Source organism: Anabrus simplex, chromosome 2 (assembly GCF_040414725.1).
Source record: "Anabrus simplex isolate iqAnaSimp1 chromosome 2, ASM4041472v1, whole genome shotgun sequence".
NCBI lineage: Eukaryota > Metazoa > Arthropoda > Insecta > Orthoptera > Tettigoniidae > Anabrus > Anabrus simplex.
In genome coordinates, this window is record NC_090266.1 from 159,640,325 (window position 1) to 159,659,866 (window position 19,542).

The following is a 19,542-nucleotide window of genomic DNA, read 5'->3' on the forward strand; positions in this document are numbered from 1 at the left end:
TTAGCAACAAAGTCAACCCTCTAATGCCACCCAATACTCCACCAGCCTGTTATCGCCCACGACAAACAATGAACGGATATTTCTTCTGGAAATTATATAGCAACTACAACTAACCACCATGCGCCGTTAGTAGCACAGGTATAGAAGTGATGCACAATGTTATAAATGTGCTTGATATATTGCCAACCGCTGGTTAAAATTACTGGCAGGAACATGAAAACCATTTCATTGAATGGAAACATGTTTCTAATCTGATCCTTTAGGAACCTGAGCAGGTTGAGTGTGCTACCGAACCTCATTACTTGTAGCTCATTATCCCGAGTGGATGGTGCCTGGGATTTACTTGCTCTGGGATTGAATAGTCGTGCCATAGATGGGAATTTCCTTAAGGCTTAACATAATGGACTATTTCTGAGAAAAGCTTTGGAAGCCTGTACAAAGCAATTTGAGGACACAGTGCTTGATAGTAACACATCTTGACCTTGTTTAAACTTAAGTCCTGTCTGTCCTGTGCATACAGGTTTCTATAATAAATCAACAAACAATTTTGTGCGTGAATAAAAAGCGAGAAATTGGTCAACAGAACATTGCAAACCACTTTTCATTGTTGTGAGGGGGGGATCATAAGCTGAGGAGGCTTTGGAGTATTTAACATCTGTCATGGGATAGTTCTAATGCTTATTGCGTCAACAAATGCTCTGAACAAGTGATGGTATTATAATGAGGGATAACTGTACCTAGAAAGCCATCCTGAAAAGACCCTATGCCAAGTAGTTATGTTCAACATAAGAAGACTATCATTTAAAATTCTCAAAAATATCTACAGCAAGTATTTTAAAAATTCATATTCTCCATGTACAGCAACAACAACATCATTAGTACTTAAATATTTAATACCTACACTACTACTACTACTACTACTACTACTACATGTTTTTTCACCTTTTATTTCAATTTTACAAAGACTTTTCTTATTAGCCCTACTATTAAATGGATGCAATAATTAAAATTTGAATTAGAAGACAACATTTCATCTTTAAAAATAAATCTTCATGCTCCTACTAATTATAAGAATAAGGAGAAAGTCCTACTGGCTCAGTAAGTCTACAGCTTCCTGACATGAAAAGAATGAGCATTAAATTTTTTTTTATAAAAAGTAAAGTTTAATGTGGATACTAGAAACCAAATCTTTCCTGAATCCTTCAAGGATTTGAGCAGCTTACACGAGTTAAAAAGAAGAAAATGTTCATGAATCATAGATATGGTCTTCAAATACACAGAAATCACACTTCATCTGTTTCTTGAGAAGAGAGAAAAGTAGCTAAAAGCACAGCAAGAGTAGAAAAGTTAGAATGAGGAAGACAAAATTTAAAAACAGAGGTACAGTAGAAGCTCGATTTAACGAGGTTTTCAGGGGACATGCTGTATCCCACGTTATACCTTAACCTGAATAAATTGAAAATATCTTTTAGGCTGATAGAAGATTGGGAAAAAGTAGTAGGCTACAAGAGAACAATTTTTATAAAAGGTACTGTACCTAAAATACACGCATTGGACATTGACTTGTTCAATTTATCGCTCAAAGAGTACGCTTTTCTTTCTTTCTTTCTTTCTTTCTTTCTTGTCATCACAGCACTTGCACTGAACTCGAGGCTTAACTAGAAGATTGTCTGGCAAAAGCTAACAACCAACGCGGTCACTTGTTTTGTAAGCATGGGTGCAGGCAAACAAATTTAAGTTGGTGAGGAGGATGGGAAATCGTCATCTCAACATTCCCCTGTACACATAAAAGCTTGGCCAATTATTCACATCCTCTTATTTCTGTGAATAGACAGGCACACACAGTTTCTAAAACCCCATCCAGTCATCCCTTTGAGTTCTGTTTAGCATGGAGTCTGTAACAGTTATAGATTGTAATGTAGAATTCCTCTATGCCATTTGTTAGTATATTAAATGTTTCTTGTTAAGGAGCACTGAAAAGAGCTCCTTCCATTTGGTGTTCTTGACATCATGTGATAGCCAGGAGATCTTTTGAAATAGACTGGCTGCCAGAATATTGTTGCTTGCTTAGCATCACCCAGGGGTCATGTGGTTAAGGTTATACCTACAGACGTGAGTAACATCAACATCTATTGAACTAAGAAACTGAAAACTAAAAACAATATTCTTCGGAAACTGTGGAAGACAACTTGCGGATCTACTGCAAGTAGTCTACGACATTCTGCTCTTGGTCTGGTATATTCCAGTGCAGAGTATTGTTCTCCTGTATGGCCCAATAGCCCATATACCCAATGTGTTTATACACAGCTGAACAACAGCATGCGCCTTATTTCGGGCACGATCAGATCCACACCAAACTATTGGCTTCCATTGCTTACAGGAATGTCACCTGACCAGCTACCGGTACAAAAAGACATTCCTGCACTCATGCCATCCACCTTTGCATGACGCTGCTAACGTGACCTGCAACAACTTTTAACGCTGTGAAAGTTTGGAAAGACCGCTGGGAATCTTCAACAGACTTGTCCCTTCACAACATATTTTCTGGTGCACAAATTATTAGTGGGTTCCATTTACCGCGCAGGCATTGAGTCACTCTTAACAGAGTTCGGACAGGCCACGGAAGATTCAGGGACTCGCTCTACAAGTGGAATTGCAAAACTTCACCAGAAGGCGACTGTGGTGCCCCATGGCAAACCATCGCTCACATCGCAGGCAGCTGCAAGCTACGTGCTTACTCGGGTAGCTGGGCTGATTTCTTTATACCATCAGAGGCAGTGTGGATGGAAGGGCTGGACATCCTTATATGAAATATTGTTTTCTTGTTATTGTAATATATTCAATTGTATATATGTTTTTATGCCATATGCTAAATAAATAATAATAATACAACATTTAAAAAATACGAATTTTATTGATGACTTTTTCGGAGACATATTTTGTACCACGTTCAATCTGAGCAAATCAGACCGCGTTTAACCGGACTTCCACTGTACTGTATAATTAATAAGCAAAACACTTCAGCCTGAGTAAATGTGCTAAGCAAATCAACAAAGTAAAAACACATTAGGAATGATTAATATACAATTCAATGCTAAATCCATACAAACAGTTCTAATGAAAAATGAACAAATATGAAGAGCATGCACATGACACTGATACAGAAAGAAAAGGAGAAAAGCATCTGAAAAACATGCAAGACCAAGAAGTTCCTATACAAAGTAGTTTGACTCATTCACATGAAATGATGGAACCTAAATTTAACAGAAAAGCAAACAGAACTAATTCTAATTTAGAATAAAGAACACAACTTACCAGTTCCTTTACAGAAACATTCAATAAATCATCATCTTGCAAATTCTCTTGATTCTCACCATTCAAGGTACTAAGGTCATTATTATCAGTTATCGTTGTTAAAGTTTCACATTCCATGCCAATCTAAAAAAGGGTTATCAAAACACACAGCAATCAGCTCAATGAATGTTAGCAAAAGCACTTTAAAAAATACTCAACACAAAAGAATTAGTACACTCGGGAATGAAAAAACAAAACACAAGTTATCTATTATGACTATTCATGCACTGCATCAATATTAACCAATTTTGTTAAAGTAAGGTCACTTGAACATCATGATCTATAGTTTCCAGTGGAATTTACCAATCTGGAAGACCCTCACTAAACAACAACTGCAATTTTGAAAATAACATTTTAAAACATAAGAGAGAAAACAAACAACACATCGAGCCTAAAAGCAACTGCCCTCTGTCAATCCAAACCAAACTATATGCCCAAATAGACCAATAAAATGGCCTAATGTTCAATCTCTTTATGGCTTCCAATTGAGTTGCATAGAATGAATTCAAATGCTCTGACTGTGTGAGCTAGCAGTGTGGTTCAGGCCATTGTAGCTCTGAACTTGTATGCAGGAGATAGTGGGTTCGAATCACACTGTCGGCAGCCCTGAAGACTATTTTCCATGGTTTCCCATTTTCACTCCAGACAAATGCTGGGGCTGTATCCTAATTAAAACCACAACATTTCCTTCCCAGTCCTAGCCTTGTCCTATTCCATAATAACTGTCCAAATCAGTGCATGTAAACCCAAACCAAACCCCACAGTGCAACAGCCCCAATGGGCTATGGCCTACAAACCACCGCTCAGCCCGAAAGCCTGCAGATTACGAGGTGTCGTGTGGTCAGCATGACGAATCCTCTCGGTCATTATTCCTGGCTTTCTAGACTGGGAGTGCAATGTAAAACCAATAGCAAAAAAAATTATCAAATGTTAAGCGCCCCTTCCTTCCAGCAGTACGAGATAACATGCTGATGCAAGTGCAAAGCTGAAACTGCTCATCAACTTGAAAAGTAGTACACCATTAACAACATCACAAAACAAAGTAAAGTCAACACCCATATAAAATGTAAAGAGGCATGTAGTGCAGGTATCACTATTAAGTATAGAAGTGACCGACAGTGTGCAATAAAACAGATCGTGCATGATGAAGTTATACTAATCCCCGGTCTTCCTTTTTTTTTTTTTGTTTTTAGAAACAAGGAACCATGTAACAGTTCATACGACGACAAATATTACACGATTCTAATTTAACTCTCCCTGGCTCAGAGACTCCACATTGATCTGCCCACAGATTGCTCCAAGTGAAATTTAATATTTAACACCAATCTATGGAAAATCAAAAAGTTTATTCGCAGCAAATGATGGACAGTTTGATAAGTCGAGAAAATCCCCTCCATGCAATGAAACCATCATAGTTATATTAAAATACATTTAATAGAATTAAAACTGAAATAATTAACAAACTAATATTAAAACAGAAATAATTTAACTTAAAAAATTAAGTTCCCAGAGGTAACCATAATTTAATTTCATAGATTGCAAATGTTAAAAACTCTTTAAGCTCTTCAGGCCTTTTGAATCATGAAATTACCAGCATTTCAGCCCAGTGTAGCAGTGGGCTCATCAGTTGGATCAGTTAGTGTGGGATTAAAGAGATTAAATGATTTTAATTTAAATTTACAACTTATGGTAAACATCAAAGTAAAATAATTCATATAATTAAGATCATTTAAGTTAGGTAATTACTAAAATATAACAATAAATGAAAGTATGCAGTGCATGATCCTAGGAAATTCTAAGAATGAAATAAAATATCAAAACACCTAATAAAAAACAATATACCAATAATGAAATACTTTTTCCTACAGCTAATAATTATTTTACATTATTCTATACGACCCATAATATTCTCTTAAAAATCTAACTAATCCTCAGGCACACACTCATTCATATTACAACCATTCAATCAGCTGTCCTCAGGAGGTAGTCTCAGCAGGTTACCTCAAATTCTGATGAGATTGCAGGGAATTCCATAATCGGACATCAATCACCACAAATTATCTGTTTTGTGCAGTGAACAGTAATACAAAGAAAGGAGCCTGAACAGGCATTTGGGTTGTGAAAATATGATTAAAAGGTGAATTTAGAAGAAATACACATTGGCTGGTTTTCAGCTAACAATCTAAACACCATCATTAAAATGTGAATCAGCTGACTAATATCATGCTCCGGCCATAGGAGAGCCTGGTAGTATGGAGCAATATGAGCATCACATCTGATATTATAGTAAATTACAGGCAGGAATTCAGTGTTCGTTGAAGTTTCAGCGTTTGCTCCCCCGTCATGTCAACTAAAACAACGCCACAATTAAGAATACTGAGAAATAGTCTCTGTATTAGTCTGATCTTAAGCTCATACAGAAATTCATCTCTTGGGTCCTTTAAGAGGATGAAGCTCTCCAAAAATCTTCTTTACATATTTCTTTTGTGTGATCAGACCAATCAAATGTTTCACTTATAGTTATGTTAAGATATCTAATCATTTTCCTCTAGGGAATAATGTTCAGCAGAATAGATGAGACTGCGTATTGTTTAAGCAACTCAATCATTTTCATGATCCTACTGCAACTGACTGAGTCTCTGCAGCATTTCGTGTGAGAGAATTTTGTTGTGCATATGCACACAATGACTGTGGGGCATCATTAAGTTTCACTTTCCGTTTAGAGGCCTTGTTTACTGTTACCCGCTGTTAATGATCTCTCAAACACGAACTAAAAATACTTAAATTTAGTAATTCCATCTTCTTCACCATAGTCTGCATTTCTATAGTATCAAAGACACCACCCAAGTCAAGAAGGGTAAGTATAGTGAGCAGCCATTGTCCATAGCGCTTCCGATGTCTTCAATGAAAGCCAAAAATGCAGTTGCAGTACTGTTACCCTTCTTAAATAGAGACTGCATAGAGTTCAAGAGCATATGTATTTAAGTATCACAGAATTTGCTCAAATACTAAATGCTCCAAAGCTTTAAACTGTATGGGGAGAATGGACACAGGATGGTAATCACACAGTGCATGAGGGTCTGACTTTTAGGAATCTGCATTATATTGGCTGTCTCCCAGTCAGTACACAAATTTCCATTTAGTACATCATAAATTAGCATGTGTATCAGAACAGGTGGGACAGCAAACAATGTTATGTATAAAATTGATAGGAATATAATTTATAATTGTAGCCTTTGATTTAATACAGTACAAAACCTTTTAAACCTCATTTTCTAGGACACAGTGAAATATCAATGGTGGACTGGCAGGAGGGGAGGACTGAGAGTTCATATACGTGGGGTAGGTTGAATATTTACTCTACTATAGCAATCATTCAGTTCACAAGTGGAATGTCAGGAGTGATCTGTCACTGTCGATGTTTTCCTATTCCCTGGGCTGTAAGATGGTCTCATATGTGATTAAAATTTCAGTTGTAGGCTAAACTATGGAAATATCGTATCTTTTAATTTCCGATCAACTGATTTGTGCCATTACCTGAGATGTAATAAAATTCAGTCTGGTGTCATTTCTATAGTATCAAAGACACCACCCAAGTCAAGAAGGGTAAGTATAGTGAGCAGCCATTGTCCATAGCGCTTCCGATGTCTTCAATGAAAGCCAAAAATGCAGTTGCAGTACTGTTACCCTTCTTAAATAGACACTGCATGAGCCATGAAGGGCCATCATTGTCTTTGATTTCATCACCCAAACCATAGACAGGATTTTTTTTTTTTTTTTTTTTTTTTTTTGTCATTTAGGGGCACGTTTGCCATATAAATCACTTTGTCATTGAATTAAACAAGTTAATTTTAGCATTAGTGACATTTACGACTCCGTACGTCCTACATATTTCTGACAAATATCAAACCAAATCTCAGTTTAGTGTCGCAAGGCGTCTCGGACACTGGCCTACAGTGCATACTGTAAAAATGTTTGAGGTACCATGGCATATAACATGTGAAATCTTAATAAGCTACTTTTAAGCATTGTATTTACTTCTACAAATATGAACTCTGTCTGGGTTTGTATACGCTGGGTTTATTTACACATTACTCAGCCCTTCAGGTCATTGCTAAAATAAATCACTGTCCTGCCTCCATTCATTCCATCTGACCAAATGAAAAATGTTGGATCATACAGATCGATTTCAACCATGGAGGATGGAATGCTAAGAGTTGGCCATATCTCAGAAATATAAAGGGTATATAATTTATTTTTGTTTAATAGTGCCTGAATTTCATCTTGATGAACCAGAAGAGAAAGAGGATTTACATGACAACACTGTAAGCTGTGTGTTTGTTTGAACAGAGTACCTGCTGAGAAGGGATTGCCATGGGGGGGGGGGGGGAGGATTGCTCATACTGTCACTGCCAAGGTCAAGTTCAGGAGCACAATTACCATCTAGCTGAATGAAGAGAATTTCCATTAAGCTGATCATCAGAGAATACATATGCTCAGAGGGGTCTCTTCCCGCATCGCGCTCATTTGTTTCTCTCCCTGTCCGCCTTCTGCGTGACATCATGTGATATAAGACAGCGCTCCTGACACGTATTACCACTACAGTCTAAAATGGTCATAACTTCTGAACCATTCATGCAAATAATGTCCTGACAAGGTTATTGTAATCCTTATAAAATACTGGAGGATGTCAAACAATTTATTTTGATGAGGAACTCGAGGATAATATTGAAATATTTATTTAATTTTAAGGAGTTATATTTTTTACCACGGACTGTAGCATAAAATCGCTTCTAGAGGGCAGCCGTTTGGAAATAGGTATGTGCCATCGCGGACTTTTTTTGTAGAGGATTCTATGCTCTACATTTCGTACGCTTACACCTGGGGTCTATCGATGGTTCACGCAGCGTAAGCCAAGAAAGCAAGTGACCAACCGACATTTTTTCTCTTTCTACGTATTTACTGTATATCGGATCACGGATACATAATAGTTTTATAGTGGTTCACTACGTGAACAGTGTTCGTGTTGCCAGTATCTGAAGTAAATAATAATAATCGTATGGCCTCAGCTACCGTTTGCAGACATTTCGATTTGACGCCATCTGGCTGTCTGCTCGTCAATTTCGACGTTCCGGTTTACTCTGTCTGCCATCTAGCGGACCTAGAGTAAACCGGATCTCTCTTGGGCGTCTATGGCTGAGATTTTAATTAATTTTGTCGGGTAAATACCAAATGTATCACCAGAGATCTTTTACATGCCGACATCGTACGACATGGAGTGTCGATTGGACTTTTTTCCGCCCTTCAAAAATCCGACTACCTCTGCCGGATTTGAACCCGCTATCTTGGGATCCGGAGGCCGACACTCTACCACGGATCCACAGAGGCAGCTAGTATCTGAAGTAGAACCACTGTACTGATTAAAATGCAGTCAACATATTATGGAAACGTGTGTGGCGCTATAAATTGTCGGCATGTAAAAGAACTCCCGTGGGACAAAATTACGGCACCTCGAGTCTCAGAAAACTGTAAATGTTGTTAGCGAGACGTAACACAAATAATATTATTATTATTATTTCGCATATTATAAAGAAAATAACGACGACAACCATCAAGCCAGCCAGTTTGCTACTGTGATGGCATAACAATACTTCCCCGTCAGCAATGCTTGGTTATTGAAACACTTTGTAATAAACTCTTGAATATCTCCATTATTACAGCTCGTACGGTAGAAAGGTGTCAGATATAAATGACTGAATGAAAATCATATATTCTATAATTATTGTTATGTGTTAATAGCCGGGCTGAGTAGCAACTCAAATGGTAGAGCGCTGGCCTTTATTACCCCAACTTGGCAGGTTCGATCCTGTTTCAGTCCGGTGGTGAAAAGTGCCCAAATACATAGTTAGTGGGACGTAAAATCCAATAACATTAACATCATTATGTGCTAATAACTTATATTTCTGAATATATTTCGAAGCTCGTGAAATAATACAGTATCCGTGATCCGATATACAGTAAATACAAAGAAAGAGACAAAAATGTCGTGCGAGAAGAGACCTGTTACTGGATCTCGGTTATTTCAAAAGGGGGCCTCACACATCCCAGTCATGAGCGGTTAAAAAATATAGCCCAGTTCGAAATTTCATTTGGTGTGTTTAACGGTAAGACTGTATCCAGATGCAAAAACGTGAAAACTCTTATTTCTATTATTAAGTCAAAATTTCCAGTATTCCATGTCAAAATAATTTGTCTCTACGTAAGGGAACAGGGCATTTATTAGGATATGGCATTTTAATGCAAAGAGTAAGGAGCTAGCACTGAGAAAATATGCCAAATATGGGCTGGTTCATCAAGTAATTAAATCTCCTGACACGTACGTTTTAATAATTTAATATAATTCCATAAAAATGTCGATATGATGCATATTTTCCTATGCCATTTGATCTAAATATTTACTTCATCAGGAAATTAATTATTTTGAGTTGCATGGCAATATTTTATTTCTTATCGTATTACCGGTATATGTCATGTATTTGTCATGTATTTGATGCTCAGCATGTGACGAAATTTAACGCATTTTCAAGTTTTTAAATCTATTGGAAGTGCCATTACTTATCGAATCGGACTAAACCAGACTATTATTTGATGAAAGATTGAGAAGATGTTTCACAGGCACGAGAACTCACAGGCTTGCTGTACTGCGACTGTGTACCTTACTCGCTATCGTTCATACCGCGTGACGTCAGAGCGCTCCAGCCAATGGAAGCTTCAACTGCCGGAGTAGCCTACCTTATATTCTAGTTACCTTAACATATGCTATCAACAAATTACTGAAGAACATGATTTTCAGGCTTCAAACATTTTTTTAAAGCAATGGCAATTATTTCACAAAAAATGTGGTTATGGTTTCATAGCAAAGATGTGAAATTCAGACAAACATATAAAGAAGTAAATCTATTAATCACATAGTCTATATTTTAATTTCACAAATTCGAAAGTCTAATTTCAGAAAGTTTGGAAAGTTAATGTTATTGTTTTTAAATTCCTCTAACTACTTCTATGGTTTTCGAAGACACCAAGATACCAGAAACTTGGTCCCACTCAAGTTCTTTTACATGCCGGTAAAACAACCAGCATAACGCTGGAGTATTTGAGCACTTTCGGATATCAAGGGCCAGTACAGTAAGTTGGTACGATCTGAGTAATAGGCCTCGATTTTGGAATACGCAAGGTTTACACATGTTAAACATTTATCAATATTAGATCACCTCATTTCTTAGCAGTTCTTGCCAGGCTGAGTGGCTCCGACGGTTGAGGCGCTGGCCTTCTGACCCTAACTTGGCAGGTTCGATCCTGGCTCAGTCCGGTGGTATTTGAAGGTGCTCAAATACGTCAGCCTCGTGTCGGTAGATTTACTGGCACGTAAAAGAACTCCTGCGGGACTAAATTCCGGCACCTCGGCGTCTCCGAAGACCGTAAAAGTAGTTAGTGGGAGGTAAAGCAAATAACATTATTATTTATTATCTTAGCAGTTCCCACACTAAAATACAATAGAATAGTTAGGAACTGTATTATCTGTAAAACAATTTATCATTAGATAAGATACTTGTAGAATTCGTTCTGTTTAAATAATCTGTTTATAACAATAGTCCAACTTCAAACAGAATCACATTAAAAATGATGATGCTTGTTTTTAACAGGGCCAAACATCCAGGTCATTGGTGCCTGTTAAAAATGCTCAAGATTTTCAGAGGCCCTCCAGATATTAAGCCAAGTATGGTACCAATCACGAGTGTGACGGGCATTTGGTCATTGGAACCATACAGTTACTTACAATAAAATCTACAAAGGAAAATAAATGAGAAAAAAGTATCAAAATCAATTTCCTAATTTAAAAGACAGATCAAGATTTGTCCTAAATTCTTTACAACCAGATGACTAAAACAAACAACAGAACAACTTTACTAACTGAATATCTTTATTATCTCAATTAAAAACATGCAAGGTAACATACCATGATCAACTTAAGAGGCCATTTTTTCACTGATGTCTAGTTAGAATTAAAATAATAATTTCTTCAAAAATTGCAGAAGATGAAAGAATCCCTAAGACTGATCATTCTAAAACGGCTCAGCATTAAGCTATGACTAAAAAGTTTTCTTTGGTAGTGTGGATTACTGTAGTCACGTCCTAGTTCGTGAACCATGGACAACAGCTGAGTGGCATGGTAAGTGGCCCTGAGAGTCAATACCAGTTGCTATGGAATGGGAGTGGGCATCTTGGACATATTCTGAGTCATGGCCCTCCTTGTGTTCAGGCAGTTAAGACTAAACAATCCACCGTGGTCCCTAACGCATTAGAGGAGTAATCCTAACTGGATGGCATCCTGCTTTATGAATTCTCACAGAGCACACCCAAACTTTTTTAAATAAGCCTCAGACTTATGGGATTAACAGAGTCCCACTTCCATTTGACAGGTGTGGGACTCCTTGGAAACAACTCGGCAAACGAAATGGAATTCAATGGGGAGCTATCACTATTAATGGGGCTTATAGAAGGAAAAGTAAAACTGGCTGAGTCCGCTAAGTGAATTACTGGAAGAGGTTATGTGAAAGTGTTAGGAGAAGAAACAGAAGATTATAGTGTCCTTCACAGGTGTTAAAAAATGAAAGGCTGAGTGTGGCGTAGGACTGTTTATCAGGAATACTACTGCAAACAACATAGTTTCTGTTAGACATGTAAATGAGCAAATGATGAGGGTAGATTTGACGGTTGGAGGAATTAGGACAAATTGCCTCACCATGCGAGAGTGCAGATGAAGATGAAGTTGAGACATTTTCTGAAGCACAGAGTGACAGTCAGGATCAACAGCAAGGGTTGGCTAGTGCTAAAATAGGAGACTTCAATGCGAGAGATGGAAATAGAACTGAAGGATAAGAGAAGGTGATAAGTAAATGTGGAGAAGATATGGAAGCTAATAGGAATGGGAAGCGTTTACCAGAACTTCTGTGCTAGTATGGGATTAGCAGTTACGAATACATTCTTCAAGCATTAAGGTTATCCATAACAGACTATATGAAAACTGATTTTGAATTCAGGAAATCTGTTAGGAATGTGCAGGTATTCTGGTGGTTTTTTGATGAGACAGACCACTATCTGATCTGTAGTGAATTAAGTATCTCTAGGCCTAGGATAGAGGAAGCGAGATCTGTCTGCAAACAAAGAAGGGTAGACAATCTCCAGGACAAGGAAATTAGACAGAAGCACGTGGATATGATTAGTGAAAAGTTCACAACAGGCAATAAGCAGGCTGAGGATATAGAATGAGAATGGGTGGCATACAGGGATACTGTAGTAGGAACAGCTGATGCTTGCTTGATGATGCTCGTTATTTATAGGAACCTAACATCTAGGTAATCGGCCCCAGTAGGAACAGCAAGAGACTGCTGAGGAACAACTGTCTATAAAGATGGGAAAATAAAATACCTTGGTGGAATGATGAAGTGAGAGTAGCTTGTAAACGTAAAAAGAAGGCATATCAGAATTGGTTCCAAACAAGGACTGATGCAGAAACGGAATTTTACATAGATGAAAGAAACAGAATGAAATAAATAATTGTTGAATCCAAGAAAAAGTCATGGGAAGATTTTGGTAATAACCTGGAAAGGCTAGATCAAGCTACAGGGAAACCTTTCTTGACAGCAACGATCTTAGAAAGGGAGAGGGGAAAAGAAAATGAATAGTGTTTTGGGTAAATCAATCAGGTGAACTCATAGCAGATCCCAGGGGATCACTGTAGAGGCGAAAGGAATATTTTGAAAATCTTCTCATCGTACAAGGAAATCTTCCTGGCGACATCACTAACAACCGAGCTCGTGGGGAAGAGGACAATGATATTAGTGAAATTACACTTGAGAATGTGGAAAGAATGGTAAATAAATTCTACTTTCATAAAGCAGCAGGAAAAGATGCAGGGACAAAATGGCTTCATAGAGTAATAAGATTAGCATGGAATATTAGTAACGTTCCTTTTGAATGGACGAAAGCAGTATAACTGCACCTATCTATAAGCAAGGAAACAGGAAAGATTGCAACAACTATCGAGGTATTTCATTAATCAATATACTAGGCAAGGTGTTCACTGACATTTTGGAAGGGAGACAGCGATCAGTGGTTGAGTATAAGCTGGATGAAAACCAGTGTGATTTCAGATCAGGATCAGATTTTCAGTATGCACCAGGTAACTGAAAAATGTTACGAGAGGAATAGACATTTTTCATGTTTCCTAGATCTAGAGATGGCATAAGACAGAGTACCGAGGGAAAGAGATGTCTGTCATACAGGGGGACTATGGGGTTAAGAGCACATTATCAAAAGCAATCAAAGATACTTAAGTTGACAATTGGGCTGCAGTGAGAATTGATGGCAGAATGAGTTCTTGGTTCAAGGTACTTACAGGGGTTAGACAAGGTTGTATCTTTCATGTTTGCTGTTTATTAGTTTACATGGATCATCTGCCGAAAGATATAAATTGGCAGGTTCAAAATGGCGGCAGGTCGACATGTAGTGATCCAAGTGCTCTGTATCTTCTTGTTGTTTATAGTGGTTAAACGCGTCACGTGTGAAAGTAACAAAGTGATCTTTAACGGTGGGATGTTCAGTGAGTGTCCTAGTGGTTCAATCCTCCAAGAGAATTTGCTAATTGTGAAAAATTGTAAAATATTGTGCTTAACATGGTGCGACAGTGAAAACTTGTACATGACCGCTGGTACTGACAGTGCGCTTCAAGCGAGGCGCAGGGTTGCCAGACCACCCTCATCAACATTTCACCTCATTCTCATGACCATAGCTGCGTGTGGAGACGTAGAATAAATCCAGGACCTCCAAACAGAAATTTGAGTAACATAGACTGTCATATTTGCTGTTCTAAGGGCCGGATCAATCAGCTGTACGTGAAGTGTGTGTCATGTGAAATGTCCATGAATAAGACCTGCGCCAAAATCTCCCCATCTGATTACCATAAAATTAAACGTGGCTTGTCGTCTTGGCAGTGCTGGAAGTGTTGTCTCCCGGTACCATCGGACTCGTTCTTCGAAGTGCCAAACGAAGGAAATTATGTAAATAACTCTGTAAATAGTAATGACTCGGTTACCAGTGTACAGGGCTCCTGAAACATCACCATTCTATCATTTAATGCCCGTAGTATAATGGGTTATAGGAGACAGCAGGAGATAAGAGCATCACTGGCAAGTATCGAACCATTAATCCTAAGTGTCTGTGAAACGTGATTGAGCAGTGCACTTCGAAGAACGAGACCGATGGTACCGGGAGACAACACTTCCAGCCACGTTTAATTTTATGGTAATCAGATGGGGAGTATTTCCGCAAACATACTTGGGTCTTCAGGAAGGATGGAACCTGGACGTCTGGAGGGGGTGTTGTTCTGGCCATACGACCAAAACTACAACCATTCTGACTAGGATACATGGAGACTGACAGTGAAGCTCTACGGGTGAAGGTGACATGTAGGGGCAACAAATTCTTGATAGGTAGTATATATCGGGCTCTGATGAGACTGGGCTGAATTTCAAGATTCTTCCCAAGCCAAGACGTCTGCACAAGATCAGCTGTTTGGACTAGCTGACCCGGATATTATTGGTTTTGTGAATGCTAACGAAAATGAGGATGATGAAGAAGAATGAGGCATTGCAGAACAAAAGAAGAAAAAGATGACTCGCGCTGAAGGATTATGGTCGATGACACGATCTCGCACCAAGAAAACGTGAATCAGCGGGCAAGCAGACATTGTTGACAAGTTTCTTTTCATAAGACATTTGGAATGTTTTCGTTCAATACTGCATCTACTGTACAATTGAATTGATAAGTCCATAGAGTACCGTAAACCATAGTAATACAGTATAGCCTTCCCATTTGTTTTAGTTCCTTTTCAAAGTTATTCTGTATTATCCGACATTTTCAGTGATCCGACGTACTGCAGGTCCCGTTTAGGATAATCGAGACTCTACTGTATGTATGTATGTATGTATGTATGTATGTATGCTATCCAGAGTCCATTCAATCCTTTTATTTGTGTCTTACAAAAGTCCATAATGAAATACCTATCCACATAAAGGAAATATTCTCTTTGATGCAGACATATGATTATTCTACAGAGTATTGTTATTATTAGGAAAATTTATAATTACTGGAAGAGGTTATGTGAAAGTAAATACTATTAAAACATTTTTCAGGAGATATTTTCTGCAATCAGATGCATGCAGATGGGAGAGGCAAATTTTCAGGAACATTCCTCATCCATTTTTAAGTTAAAATCCATGTTCCACAGTCTTATGCTGGTTTTTTTTTTTTTCTATTTTACGTCGCACCGTCACAGATAGGTCTTATAACGACGATGGGATGGGAAAGGCCTAGGAATGTGAAGGAAGTGGCTGTGGCCTTAATTAAGGTATAGCCCCAGCATTTGCCTGGTGTGAAAATAGGAAACCACGGAAAACCATCTTCAGGGCTGCCGGCAGTGGGATTCGAACACACTATCTCCATGATGCGAGCTCACAGCTGCATGCTTCTAACCGCACGGCCAACTCGCCCGGTATATGCTGTATATCAACAGTGAGGTTCAAACCCACCATCTCCCGAATGCAAGCTCACATCTGTGTGCCCCTAACCGCATGGCCAACTCGCTCTGTAAGGATAATGGTCTTGGTCACGGTGAGAATGAGAAGCAGAGGGATGGTTAGAGATGGTTTTGAATTATTTCAATGTAAGGGTGTGGAACTGAACAAGGCTTCAGAGCTAGTTGCAAATAGAGGATTGACCAGGTACTTAGTTGATTCATAGAGGCTTGCAGACTGCAAGCTGTAAGGCATAACAGTCTAAAATAAATGAACGAACAAATGAATGAATGAATGAATGAATGAATTAATTAATTAATTAATTAATTAATTAATTAAACTTTGTTTCACAACTAGAGAACCCTGTCCAAAAAGAAGCCATAAATCTGATAGTGCACAACACCAATTAGATAAGGACCGACGAAGAAAGTTTGAGGTGGGAAGACTTGGAAGAAAGGAGACAAGCTGCTCAACTAAGTGGTGTGCTCCGACCTGTCAGTGGAGAGATGGCGTGGAACGACATTAGTAGACGAATAAGTTTGAGTGGTATCTTTAAAGGTAGGAAAGAATTCAGGGAATTCAAGAGGACAAATTGGGGCAAAATATTCGTTTATAGGTAGGGGAGTTACGGATTAGAATAACTTATCAAGGGAGATGTTCAAGAAATACAAATTTCTTTGAAATCATTTAAGAAAAGGCTAGGAAAACATCACATAGTGTATCTGCCACCTGGGCAACTGCCCTAAATGCAGATCAGTAGTGATTGAAACAGCAATATGACCCCTCACAAATCAATGCTGTCAATTTTCTGCCTTCTGCCCCTGTGGGCAAAGGTCCTGTAACAAATACCTTCAATTAATGTTTTAGTGTCCTAGAGTGTGAATTCTACGAAATAGCAAGAAAAGGGGTCACTGAAAAGAAAGAAAGAAATAATGAAGATGGCAGCATTTGGAATCTCCTTCCGTAATCTCTTTCTATAATAGTGGAATGAGGGCAGGGTTCTTACATCATTAAACAAAGTGTATGTATGTATGTATGTATGTATGTATGTATGTATGTATGTATGTATATTCACGACAAAACCATTTCTTAATTTAATAAAACTAAATTGTAAATTAATTACCTGGAATTTACACATAATAAGTTCAACTACAGTGAAAGTTAACACTGTGTACTTTATTTTACCTCAGTCAGTGGCCTCGTTCTAGCTACATTTTACGAGAGTGACTGGTTCTTGGTTACTGAACTAAGGAGCAATTATTCAGTAACTTTTCCATTTCATAGGAAACAAAATAACTGAGCATTATTTCATACACTTGGTGCAGCTCGGATCAGAAGAAATTCCTAATTTGGAACGATACTACATGTTGCCCACCGTATCTTTATTATAAAAATATTGAGTGTCCCAGCATTGATACTTTGTACATGGACATCATGCATACATACATACATTACTTGCATACATATATTACATATTATTCACTCCAAATTACTGCACAGGATGCCTCAAGCTTTGAAATGCTGGAATGGATGTATTGTTGAAGCAAATAAGAGTAAATGATCAGTTCAGTCATTAAAACCTGGTATTCTATTTCAGAGTATAGAAGCAAAGAAATACTGCTTTTACCACATTGTGTACAAAATTTATGACAAGGAATTCGAAAAGGTGACCAGGTTTTAACATTTATAAAACATTGGTTGTTCAAGAATGACAGCAGTGGGAGGCAGTGCTATCTTATGGTTTAAGCTTCCCAAACTGTGTTCTAGTATTAGAAATCTTGTTTCAGTTTCTGGTATTTAGAAATATTTTAAATTTTTGTTAGTGTTCCTTTCCGTTAGTTCCATATTTAGTGAAGTCAAAACTTCTTTCAAGTATTTCACGTTACTTAGTTTCATATATCCACTACAGCAATTATAAAACTGCAGTGGAGAAAAACAAAACAAATTTCTGCCCATTTATAAAAGGGCAAATATTAACAATGAAGGAATTAGTGATGAACAGATTGTATTCCATGTACTCCACAGCAAACTGACAGAACAGTGTTGAAGTCAGTTCACTTACCAATTCTGATTAGAAAAAATGAAGATGTCAAAATATCTATTCCTGTTAAAAGCAATTTAAGCGAAGACTGGTTAGGCCAATTTGAGTGGTTGTTATATGATGATACGACTTGTCTCACAGCCAGCAATCCACATAAACAGATGTCTAGCAGCATCAACAAAATGGCAAAGGAGGGATTATGGCAGTGCGATACAAAATTTGTTTTGCATCACACAGACATAGACAGGTCTTGTGCAATGATAGGATAGGAAAGGGCTGGACTGGGAAGGAAGTGATCATGGCCTTAATTAGGGTACAGCCACAACATTTGCCTGATGTGAAAACGGTCTACACAGAAAACCATCTACACTGCTGCCAACATTGTGGTTCAAACCCACTATCTCCCGAATGCAAAGTCACAGCTACTTGACCCAAACCGTACCTGGTAAAGAGAAGTTTAAGGGAATGGAAATATGTAGTTATCAGTGGGATACTGAATGGAGGGTGATCAGTGAATTAAATTAGATTCTCGAGTTGGTATGTGGGAAACTAGAAGCGAGATTTGTAGATCCTAATGAGTGGGTAGGAGAACAGCAAAGAATAGAATGTGATCTCAATTTATCAAATGTTAAATGGGAAAGTAATCCCATGTAATGTAAAGTAATGTGAAGGACAGAAAGAATAACCTACAAATGGTAAATAAGTTAATATGGGAAGGAAAGCTGAATCAGCAAGTGATGGAACCAAATAGAGGGACAATATTCTACACGAGGTGCTGATAAAAGCAGATGAGCTCTATAGGGAAACTGAAGCGATAGATGGTACGATTGATCATAAAGCTGTTTTAGTCGTACCTACCGAGCAAATTGCTGCGCGGTTTTGATCACGTAGCTTCAGCTTGCATTCGGGAGATAGTGGGTATGAACCCCATTGTTGGAAGCCCTAAAGATGGTTTTCTGTGGTTTCCTACTTTTACAACAAGCAAATGCTGGGGCTGATCCTTAATTAGGGCCACAGTCTCTTCCTTCCCACTTCCAGACCTTTCTGATCCTATAGTCGCCATAAGACCTATATGCGTCAGTGAGACGTAAAGCAAATTGTAAAAAAAATATAACAAATATGTGTAATCGTATCTAGTTAAAAACAAATGTGATAGGAAGGAAGGTTGTAGGAGATTGTGATAAGAGGCATGAGGTAGTTAAAAAGTGATTGGTGGAAGATCATAAATAAAAATGTAAACACCCTATTGGATGGATGCAAAACAAGAGTTGAAGAGTGTAAAAACAGGTAGACTATGTACACTCAACCACACAAAATTTGGTCACTAGCTAGAAGAAGAATTTGCCACATTAGAGACCTGCCAACCAGGGTATATCTGTACAACACTGGCCATAAAACTGAAACATACATAGTAACCTACAGTGACATGCCAAAAATCATGGGGTACGGATCTAGTATCGTGTAGGCCCTCCTACAGCCTGGCTAAGTATAACAACTTCTTGTGGCATTGAT

At 38.1% G+C, this 19,542-nt stretch overlaps 1 protein-coding gene across 6 annotated transcripts in view; it reads right to left on the minus strand.

The window, feature by feature from the left end:
- The window catches only part of LOC136863957 (glutamic acid-rich protein), a 466,965-nt gene that overhangs the window by 238,620 nt on the left and 208,803 nt on the right, over positions 1-19,542 (minus strand). For 4 of the 6 annotated variants that reach the window (XM_067140413.2, XM_067140412.2, XM_067140415.2 and 1 more), the window contains exon 4: positions 3,316-3,438. The exons of the other annotated variants lie outside the window; for them this stretch is intronic. In XM_067140413.2, the coding sequence (XP_066996514.1) occupies positions 3,316-3,438 (123 nt within the window). The remainder of the gene's footprint in view (positions 1-3,315; positions 3,439-19,542) is intronic. 6 annotated transcript variants of the gene reach the window in all.